The sequence below is a fragment of the Nicotiana sylvestris genome, chromosome 1, assembly GCF_000393655.2.
Source record: "Nicotiana sylvestris chromosome 1, ASM39365v2, whole genome shotgun sequence".
Lineage (NCBI taxonomy): Eukaryota > Viridiplantae > Streptophyta > Magnoliopsida > Solanales > Solanaceae > Nicotiana > Nicotiana sylvestris.
In genome coordinates, this window is record NC_091057.1 from 104,714,453 (window position 1) to 104,726,703 (window position 12,251).

At 40.2% G+C, this 12,251-nt stretch overlaps 1 protein-coding gene across 1 annotated transcript; it reads right to left on the reverse strand.

The window, feature by feature from the left end:
- Window positions 1-415: 415 nt before the first annotated feature.
- LOC138872688 (uncharacterized) lies at window positions 416-2,855 on the reverse strand. Its single transcript, XM_070151100.1, has 4 exons — window positions 2,455-2,855; window positions 1,570-1,768; window positions 969-1,417; window positions 416-704 (listed from the first exon to the last, which is right to left on the reverse strand). Exons 1-4 carry the CDS (start codon window positions 2,853-2,855, stop codon window positions 416-418), a joined length of 1,338 nt encoding a protein of 445 aa, XP_070007201.1.
- Window positions 2,856-12,251: the final 9,396 nt, after the last annotated feature.

Here is a 12,251-nt window from a genome sequence, read left to right on the forward strand (position 1 = left end):
TAAGCTGGGGGTAAAGCAAGCTCGTAAGCAACCTCCCCAATTCACATCAACACCTCAAATGGGCCAATAAACCTTGGGCTCAGCTTGACCTTCTTCCCGAACCTCATAACACCCTTCATTGGCGATACTTTCAAGAGGACCTTCTCACAAACCATGAATGATACATCACGCGCCTTCTGATCCACGTAACTCTTCTGTTTGGACTGAGCTGTGCGAAGCCTCTCCTGAATCAACTTTACCTTGTCCAAGGCATCTTGCACCAAATCTTTACCGTATATTTAGCCTTACCAGGCTCAAACCACCCAATAGGAGAACGACACCGCCGACCATATAAAGCCTCAAATAGAGCCATCTCGATGCTGGACTGGTGGCTGTTGTTGTAAGCAAACTCTGCCAAAGGCAAGAACTGATCCCACTATCCTCCAAAGTCAATCACACAAGCTCTAAGCATGTACTCCAAAATTTGAACTGTTCGCTCCGATTGATCGTCGATCTGAGGATGGAATGTTGTGCTAAGCTCTATATGGGTCCCCAACTCACTCTGAATGGCTCTCCAAAAATGGGAAGTGAACTGAGGGCCAATATCTAATACGATGGAAACAGGCACTCCGTGCAACCTGACTATCTCCCGAATGTAAATCTGAGGCAATCTCTCTGAAGTGTAAGTAGTCATAACCGGAATAAAGTGCACCGATTTGGTCAACCTGTCAACAATGACCCATACTACATCAAACTTCCACAAAGTCCGGGGCAACCCAACTACGAAGTCCATAGTAATGTGCTCCCACTTCCATTGTGGTATAGGCATCTGCTGAAGTAGGCCACCCGGTCTCTAGTGCTCATACTTAACCTGCTGGCAATTCAAACACTTAGCCACATACTCCATTTTGTCCTTCTTCATCCTCCGCCACCAATAATGTTGTCTCAAGTCATGATACATCTTCGTCTCACTCAGATGAATGGAATACCATGAACTGTGTGCCTCCTCTAGTATCCTCTCCATCAGACCATCAACATTAGGAACACATAAGTGACCCTGGAGTCGCAAAACACCATCCTCACCAATAGAAAACTCTTTGGCACTACCCTGAAGCATTGTCTCTCTGAGAACCGCCAAATGTGGATCATCGAACTGTCGGGCCTTGATCTGCCCCAATAATGAAGACTGACCAACAACACACGCAAGAACTCGGCTGGGCTCTGAAATATCCAACCTCACAAGTCTATTAGCCAAAGACTGAATGTCCAAAGCTAGTGGCCTCTCCTCTGCTGGAATGAATACCAAGCTACCCATACTCTCTACTTTCCTACTTAAGGCAAACGCGACCACATTTTCCTTGCCCGGATGATAAAGAATGGTGATGTCATAATCCTTCAGTAACTCAAGCCATCTATGCTGCCTCAAATTGAGATCCCTCTGCTAGAACAAATGCTGTAAGCCGCGATGATCAGTATAAACCTCATATGACACCTCATATAGATAATGCCTCCATATCTTAAGAGCATGAACAACTGCGGCCAACTTCAAATCGTGCACAAGATAATTCTTCTCATGGATCTTTAGCTTACGTGAAAATATGCAATAACTTGCCCTTCCTGCATCAATACACATCCCAATCCAACGCCTGAAGAGTCGCAATATGCCGTATACATCCCTGAACCGGAAGGCAACACAAGAACTAGTGTCGTAGTCAAAGCTGTCTCGAGCTCCTGAAAGCTCGCCTCATAATCATCATACCAACGGAAAGGAGCACCCTTCTGGGTCAATCTAGTCAGAGGTGATGGAATAGATGAAAAGCCATGCACAAATCATCTGTAATATCCTGCTAACCATAGGAAACTCCTGATCTCGGTCACTGAAGTAGGATGTGGCCAACTCTGAACTGCCTCAATATTTTTGGGATCCACCTTAATACCCTCTCCTGACACAACATGCCCAAAGAATGCCACTGACTCTAGCCAAAAACGCACACTTGGAGAACTTAACATATAGCTTTTGCTCTCGCAAGGTCTGGAGCACTACTCTCAAATGTTACTCGTGCTCCTCCAAGCTACGTGAGTATATCAAGATGTCGTCAATGAAGACGATGACAAAGGAATCAATATAAGGTTTGAACACCCTGTTCATCAAGTCCATAAATGCTGTTGGGGCATTAGTCAAGCCAAAGGACATCACCAGAAACTCATAATGGTTATATCTAGTCCGAAATGCAGTCTTCAGAATATCCGAGTCCCAAATCTTCAACTGATGGTACCTGACCTCAAGTCGATCTTAGAGAACACCTAAGCACCCTGAAACTGTTCAAACAAATCGTCGATACGAGGCAATGGATATTTGTTCTTGATAGTGACTTTGTTCAACTGGCGGTAATCAATGCACATCCGCATAGTCTCATCATTCATCTTCACAAATAACACTGGTGCACCCAAGGTGATACACTAGGTCAAACAAACCCTTTAACTAACGACTCCTCAAGCTGCTCTTTCAACTCCTTCGGAACCATACGGTATGGTGGGATGGATATAGGTTGGGTGCCTGGAGCCAAATCAATAAAGAAATCAATATCACGATCTGGTGGCATGCCAGGAAGATTAGAAGGAAACACATCGGCAATATCCCGAACTACTGGGACTAAATCAATCGTCGGAGACTCTGCGGTGGTATCCCAAACATAATCCAAATAAGCCAAACACCCCTTCTCGACCATATGACAAGCCTTCAGGAAAGAGATAACCCGACTAGACATATCAACTGTGGAACCCTTCCACTCCAACCTTGGCAACCCTAGCATTGATAATGTAACAGTTTTGGCATGGCAATCTAGGACGGCGTGATATGGAGATAACCAATCCATGCCCAGGATGATCTCAAAGTTGATCATATCAAGCAACAGGAGATCCGCACTAGTCTTAAAACCACAGAATGTGACTACACAAGACCGATAGATCCGATTCACAACCATAGAACTACCCACAGGAGTGGACACATGAACGGGAGTGCTCAAAGGCGCAGGAGGAATAACTAGGAAATGAGCAAACAGAGATGATACATATGAATAGGTGGACCCTGGATCAAAAAATACCGAAGCATCTCTACCGCAGACGAAAATAATACCTGTGTTGACAGCATCTGAGGCTAATACATCTGGCCTAGCCGGAAGGGCATAGAATCTGGCTGGAGCGCCGACTGGCTAGCCTCCACCTGACTGAGCAGTAGCTGGCTGACCTCACTCTGCCTGGCCTCCACCTCTAGGATGGCCTCTCCCCGTCTGTCCCCCGCCTCTAGGAGGCTGAGCAACCGGTGCTGAAATTATAGGCTGCTGACCCTACTGTACTACCTTGCCCCAAAGTTTGGGGCATGTCCTCTTCATGTGACTCGGATCTCCACACTCGTAGTAACCCCTCGGCACCATAGCCTGTTGCCTTGAAGTCTGAGCCTACTGAGCCGAATATCCACTAGAAGAACTCTGAATGGCTGGTGGGCGATATGAACTCTCTGGCATGGCACTGAAGTAAGCACTGGAAGAACCCTGATGACTAGAATACCCTGTGGAGGAACCCTGAATAGCTGGTGGACGGTAAGGACTCTCTGGTATCGCACTAAAATAAGGTCTCACTAGAGAACCTCGGGGAGGTGGTGGTGGTGCTGAATACGGGGGTATGCTGGGCTGACCCCTCCCGGAGTGCCCCCTACCCCTAGCTGGGGAACCTCTAAACTCTCTAGAAAATCGGTCCCTCTTCTCCTACTGAAACTGCTCTCTACCCCTCTAGCGATAACCCTCAATCCTACGAGCAATCTCTACCACTAGCTGATACTTAGTACCCATCTCCACCTCTCGGGCCATGCTAGCTCGAATACCGAGGTGCAACCCCGCAACAAACCTCTGCACTCTCTCTGCATCTGTGGGAAGTATCATGAGAGCATGGCGAGACAACTCAGAATATCTCGCCTCATAGTCGGTCACGGACATCTCACTCTGTTCAAGATGCTCAAACTGATACCGCAGCTCTTCCCTCTCAAAGGGTGAAATATCCCTATCCAAAAATAACTGTGTGAACTGACCTCAAGTGAGGGGAGGAGAACCTGCTGGCCTGCCAAGAACATAAGACTGCCACCATCTGCGGGCCCTGTCCTCCAGCTAAAAAGTAGTGAAGTCTACCCCATACGACTCCAATATCCTCATGTTGTGCAGTTTGTCCCTACACCTATCAATGAAATCCTAGGAAACCTCATGACGCTCACCCCCGAAGATAGGATGGTGAAGTCTAGTCCATCTATCCAATAACTTCTGCGGGTCACCATCCGCAGCTGGTCTGGGCTCGGGCACTACTGCAGCAACTGGCTGAGCCTCATCCGCAGGTAGTGCACCCGAAGTCTGATACACTGCAGCTGCGTGGCTAGGAGCCTGAGTAGTAGGGCCTGTTCTCCCCCTCCTGCCTATGATATAGGTGGATCTACTGGAAATAAACTAGCCTGAGTCATGGTGTCCATGAACAGCAGCATACGGCCAATGATCTCTTGGAAACCCGGTGCTATCATAAGTCCACCGGGGTAGGCTCTGCTGCGGGCACCTCGCCCTGCTCCTCAACGATAGGATCTCCTGTAGGATCTGCTAGTGGTGCTACCGAGACATCTTTGGTACGCCCTCGTCCCCTACCTTGAGCCGGTGCTCTCCCCCGGCCTCTGCCTTGACCTCTAGCAACGGAGGGAGCAGCTCCTCCCGGGTCTAAAAAATTAGTCGTGCGTGTCCTCACCATCTGTGAGAGAATAGAAGAGGGAAATTTAGTATACCAACCACTGCACGATAGGAAATAGGTAAAGAGTAGTTTTCCTAACACCCTATAGACTCTCGAAGATGAATACATACGTCTTTGTACCGATCCGCAAGACTCTATTAGGTTTTCCCATGACTTGTGAGACCTACATGAACCTAGTGCTCTGATACCATGTTGTCACGACCCAATTCTACTATAGTTCATGATGGCTCCCAACACCCTTGTCAGGCAAGCCAACGCGGAAGTGTTAACAAGTCCTCATTTTCTCTTTACTAAAACAAGTACAGAAGTTTTCTAAATTTGCAGTTAAAAAGCATGTGATAATTAGCAATGTACAATAATAGTTATACAATTCCCAAAAGAATAGTCTACAAATGTGTGTGCCAAAACCTGGTGTCACAAGTTTGCGGGCAACTAGTAGAATATACAAAAGAATAAATCTATCCTACTGTCTGAAATAGAATAGACAGCCAAAATAAAGGGAGACTCCATCATGCTGCTCAATGGCACAGGAAGGGAGCAGCTCACTATGAAAATCTCGGACACGGATCAAGAATGCGCACCGGACTGGTAACCAGATGTACTACCTCAGATCCTGTACAATTAAGTACAAAAGTGTAGTATGAGTACATAAACAATATGAACCCAGTAAGTATCTTGTCTAATATCGAAGAAGTAGAGACGAGAGGTCGACTTGACACTTACTAAGGTCAAATAATATGAGAAATGAATTATACTGAGCATGGATATAATAAATAATTAGCAGTTTATAGCAAGAAATAACAGGTCCTCTCCTAGATAATATCAAAGTTGTCCACTTTCATTCCAGGGCAAATAATAAAGCTCAATTCATAGAAAAATACTGAGTAAAGCATGCGCAAGTAGTGTCGAGGACGTACGGCCCGATCCAACGTAAAAGTAAATTGTGCACTGCCGAGGGTCGAATGGCGCAAACCATAGATGCATCTATTACCCCGCTCGCGAATCAAACATGTGACGCGGTCAAATGTAATTAAAAACAACAACAAGCTGATAGGAATATATAACCGAGGAGCAATTACTCATAGAAATATCAACTTCTCTTTAAAAAGGCCAAGAAAGATAATGTTCCTCTTACTAGTCTCATTTACCATAATCACCATGATTTAAACAATCCAAATTAAACATAAAGTTTCAAGAATAACACATAAAGCATATTTTTGGGTCCTAGATTACTCAGACTTAGCATAATAGTAGCTACGCACGGACTTTCGTCACCTAGTGCGTACGTAGCCCCCGCATTTAATGGCAAATTATTTGATTATATCACCTATGGGGACAATTCCCTCTTACAAGGTTAGATAGGAGACTCAACTCGCTCCAAGCGTACTTCCAATATCAAGAACGAGCTCAAACCCTCAATTTGGAGCCGAACGATCCAAAACTAGATAAATGAGGTAGGAACTAGTCAATACAAGCTCAAAAGATTGCATTCTAACTATTTAAGCAATTTTCCAACCTTAAACACAAGTTTCCTAAAATTCAACCCCGGGCCCACGTTCCCGGATTTCGAAATTTTTCGAAGAAAGTTGTTCTTTATAACCTAACGATTAATAATATATGATTTCAAACGCATTTCATAACAAACTTCGTTGTTAAATCTAATTTTTATCAAAACCCTAGGTTTTGCTCTAACCCCATAATTTTACCTTAATCTTTGTGTGTTAATCTACCCAAGACTCAAGTATTAAACTAGAAATAAGTAGTGTAAACTTACCTGAAGATGCTAGGTGAAGGTCCTCTCTCAAGAGCTCAAAAATAGCCCAATGGGTGAGTAAAAATGGCCAAAATGACTTAGAGCCCGTAATAAATTAAGCTCACTGCTTCAGTGATTTTCACATCTGCAGTCCCGCTTCTGCGAGAGGAAGGCCGCATCTACGGAATTGGCCAAGTGGGCTGGGACCGCTCCTGCGGTCTTGAAGCCGCTTCTGCGATTTTGGGCCTGGCCTGCCTTGGCCGCATTTGCGAGAGAACGACCGCTTCTGCGGTCTCGCACCTGCGGCTAACCAACCGCAGGTACGGTTATGACAGCAACATGAAGCTTTAGCTCTTCTCAAATTTTCCAACTTCACTCGAGCCTCGTCCGATTGACGCTCGTGGCTCCCGGGCCCTACCCGAACATACCGACAAGTTTGAAATCATGAAACAGACCCGCGTGAACCTCCTTAACACCCGAAACAACACTAAATCTAAGAATCACCCCTTAAAACCAATTGGATCAAACTTATGAACTTCAAGTTCTTCAATTCACTTCTAACGTGCCGAAACGTACTTATACTATTCGGATTGACACCAAATTTTGCAGGCAAGTCTTAAATGTATTGGACCTGTACTGGGCTCTGGAACCAATATACGATCCCGATACCAATGTGATCAATCATTATTTAGTTTCTTTAAATCCTTAGAATTTCAGTTTAACAATTTCTAATAAAAATTCATTACTCAGGTTAGGGACATCGAAATTCGATTCCGGGCATACGCCCAGGTCCCATATTTTCCTCCGGACCCTCCGGGGCCGCCAAAACACGTATTCGGGTTCGTTTGCTAAAAATATTGACCAAGGTCAAACTTAGCCTTTTAAGAAAATCTTAAGGAATCAAATGAGCCTATTCCAACCCAAACTCTTCTAAATCACGAACCAACCATTCCCACAGGTCGTAAATTAGTTAAAGCAAGCGCAAGAAGTTTCATTTAGGGAAACGTGATTTTAAAAAGCAAAACAACTAGTCGGGTCGTTATAATTACATGGTCATTGGCATGACACATTGGTATCTTCTTGAACTCCCGTAAGTTTTACTATTCTATCATCTGTCTATGAGTTTTAAAAATACGTAAGTTGGTTAAAGTTGCATTTAACTAGGGGCGTTACTGCTCTATCGAAAACAAGGGGTGTCACTGTTGTTTCGAGAAGATGCTGACTTTTTGGTTTATATATTGCATATAACTAATATTAGATTTTTCCTGAACCATCCCAATTTTCTTGGTTTTATGGCATTATCTGTTAGATTCAGTTAACTTGAAGTACTTAAGTTTTAAAAAAGACGCATAAGAATATTTACTAAGATGCCTCATTGTCATGTAAAATAAAAAAAAATTAACTTAACAAGAAAAATTATAAAACTCTCACTACATTTTGCATTGCCGATTAAAAAAAAGTCTTCTCTATTAAACCAAGAAAACTAGTACTAAGTGATTACTTATTAAAAAATAAAAAAGAACTAGTAAGTGATATTGCTCAAAAGTTTGAAATGATTCTATTCTTATAAGTATTAAGGTTGCCTATATTTCTAATTCCCAATATGTCCTACTACCATATTATCTATATATGAGTTTCACATAAAGGTGTCTAACGGGCCGGATCAGCCCGATTCCGGACCGGCTCAGACCGGTGAAAATCGGAATCGGCCCGGACCGGTAGAAGGGGGCCGGGTGAGGCTGGGTTATAGGAGTAAGGCAGTTTGTACCGTTCACTTTTGAACCACCGGTTAACCGGACCGGTCAAACCCGATCAATGAACAATATTGTTCATCTGGTTAACCGGCCCGGCCCAGACCGACCCAAACCGATTTAACGGTAACAATTTCTTTTTTAAGCTTGGGCCTCAGATTCTGACCGTTGGCAATGGTCCATTTCACAATATGGTCGTTGCCCAACGGCTAAAATTGACATTTAGCCCAATTTTGGGTTTTTTTTTAAAAAAAATTAACCCCCTTTGAAAAACTATAAATACACCCCATCTTCCTCATTTCTTTACTCATCTCTCAATTCTCAATCTCAAGTTAAATCATGCCTCGTACTTCTAGAGTGCGCTCATATGTTTTGAAACACTTTGAGGTGGTAGAAGAAAATGAAGAAGTTCAGAAAGTAAAGTGCAAGAATTGTGGTCAAGTCTTAAATCTTCGTTCAAAATCTGGCACAGACTGTTTAAGGAGGCATATAAAGAATTGTCTTGAGCGTCCTCCGAAAATTCGTATTTAAGTTGATTTGAGACAATTTGTGTTATTTTAAAATTATTATACGTATTTATGCTTAATGTTTTAGTTTGTTAGATTAATTTGATGTATTATTATGCATGAAAATTTAGTTTTACTATTTTTTTTGTTAATTTACTTGTTAAATGCAAACTTCAATTTTGTAATTTTGAAATAAATGTAGCACTTGCAATTTATAAGTGCAATTTTTTCCCATCTTCATTATATTCTTTATATTTTTTACTTTATATTAATATAGCTTACAATAATTATACAAAACTTCAAAATACAAAAAAAAAGTAAAAATAACAATAACCCGGTCCGGCCCGGCTCCATGAACCCGTAACCCTTACGGTTCAATTTTTACCCGGATGAACCCCAACCCATTAAATCCGGTATGCCCCAACCCATAACCGATCTGAACCATAACCCGTACGGGTACTAAATTCCCCTACCCAGCCCGACCCGACCCACCCATTAAACACCTATAGTCTCATAACATTACAAGAGATCGTATTGACTTACTTCACTATGCATGTGCATTTACCCATGACTCATATGACGTTATATATGCACCACCACCTGATCAGCTGGTATACGTTGATGATTCTGCCCACAATGGCACTAGATGGCGTTATATACGTATATAATATATATATATATCATATCATATCATCTTGGCCACTGTGGGCAAATCATCAACGTATACCAACTGATATATATATATATCTAAGCTCATGGAGTGATTTTTAGAACTTAGTAAAAAGAAATAAATGGATAGTGAAGTAATTAGTTTAAAGGACTAGCTTGTCTATCTCATATTAGTAGGCACCATCATGACTCCCGAGGATGAGAAATCCGGATCGTGACAAAAACCTTCTTATATAAATCTAAGCTCATGGAGTGATTTTTAGAAGTTTTGTCCTCTCTTTTTCAGAATGAGTATGTCTTATCATATATATGCATTTTATTATTTTCGTATATATAATACATAATTATTTGTCACTGATGCTTATATCAGAATAGATTACCTATATCGATCACATCTAGTTGGGGTGCGACCCCTTCCCAGATCCTGTATGAAAGCATGATGCTTTAATAGTTCAGGGATATATATATAATAAGACCCCGCAAAGATAATACGTGTAATTAAAAATCCGGCCTTGGTTCAAGGAGGATACTTATGCCTTTTCCTTAATAATGTGTTTGTAAATATACTACATTGGATCTTGTCGTAAAAAACTTTATCCACTAATAGAAAGTTTAAGTAGTATTTCTTTCTTTCTTATAAAGATGTTTTATTTTAATTTCCTACCAACTTCATATGATCTAAGCGAAATATTATTATGTATTTCACTATTAACACTTTTTGGGGCCTCGAAATATTATTTCATCTGTCACCCTATTCCTTTCCAAGGACTTACTAAACACGAGATAGCCATCATCTACTCTTGAAATACATGCATGTCCGTCCATAAGGATACTATTATAATATTTCCATTACTTTGGCTATTAATCAATAGAGCACGTGCTTTCTTTACCCTGCTCCAGGACTGCTATCTAAAGACTGATCTATGCAAATGTATACTGATCTGGATGTACAACTCTCTGTTCAATCTATGGTACTCAGGCCTATTTTCTCCAATACCCTTGTGCATCGTATCCTACAATCATAGCATTCTATTATATCAGGCATTTGAATTGCAACTTGTCAAATATAATAATGTGTGCGGTATCCAAGTCACCTGCTTTTGCATACAAAATTAATAGTCAGTTACTCATTTGGAACAAATTAAAGTCGGCAATAATCATTTGCTAATGTACTCTTTTGAAGAACAAACAAATTTAGAAAAAAAGGCACAATCATTCAACGAGAAAGATGAAAGGTTGATCAGCCAAAAGAGCAGGGAGATTAGGGAGCTGTGTCAAATGCGATTTATAAATCGATTTTAAGATGCAAAATTATAAACCGCATTTTAGGATTGCTGACTTACGTATTATTAGACGTCTCTAGCTTTGATCAATAGGCATTTTTCTGCTCATATCTCAATTGATTCCCCATTTTACCCTCTAAATTATTAATTTTTTTTCTTCTTTAATAACATGATATACTTTTTACCTATTGAAAAATAGATATTATTTTAGAACAAAAAAAGTGAGAAGTAATAATTAAGCATATGGAATAATGACGTTTGATAATGAAATAAATGAGCAGAATAAGAACTTTAAAATTAAAAAATTGCACATATCAGTTATTTAATTAATAACAATAAATACTCAAAATCTATTTACACAATTGAGAATATAAGAAAGTAAAAACTTTGTAAAGATAAACTTAATACAGGTAATACAAAAAATAATTATTAAAAATTGAGGTAAATTTTATATTCTAACAAATTTCTAAGATTATTTATTTATACATTAAATGAATTTTAAATTGAGGTAGATTTATGAGTTCATTTCGTATCAGCTTTTGATTTTAATAGAGCCCCAATATTGACGGGTATATTCCACATATCAAAAACATTGTTAAGAAGAGGGTCTTTATACATTTTACTTTTGATTATGATTTTAAAAATATATACCATTATGCTTTAGGTTTGAACTCCACTAGGTCAAGGGTAAAAATGAGACGATTTTCTAAAATAACCGTATGAATAGTCCCAAAGTATAATGAATGGTAAAATTAAAATATTTCCTATAATAATATGGTAACTTTTTACCCTTTTCTAACATTTATTAGTTTTACTAAAAATATTCAAATTATTTCTTAACAATGATTTTGAAAAGTATTCAGTTAAAATAGTAAGGCCTAGCCAGTTTTCGGACTGGTCATTCAAAAATAGTCAGCGTTTGTCAAGTCATTAAAAAATAGCCACTATTTTGCTGCAACAGAGATCGATTCAGCATAATATACTGGAGTTCGGTGCACCTGTATATGAACTTCTACAATATGCTGGACCGGTATACTTTGTTGGCTCCAGTATAATATACTGGAGACTGGAGCACCGGTGCTCCAAACTCCAGTATATTATGCTGCAGTATTTTTCCGGATTTTGAACAATGTTTTCATTTAGATTTATCTTTACATGAAAAGTGGCTAAATTTTAATTACTTTTGAAACTGTGACTATTTTTAAATGACCACTTGTAAATCTAGCTATTTTTGAATTTCTTCCGAATTTAAAGTATTGACAACGTAACCCCCTCTTATTCTCATTCACAACTATGTCGAAGTTGTTTTTTTTACTCGTCTGTCATCATCACATATATTTGGTGGTAATGTGATCTTCTGGTCATTACAGAATTTGGGTGAAATGAAATATTTGGAACTCTCTTTTATATCTTTCACATTGGAAACCCAATTTTTAAATATCATTTAGATTGGGAACTACAAACTTTCTTCCGTTTTAAGGGAAATTACTAGTCTAAAAGAAGAAAAAAGGATGAGAAGAAATTCACTTTC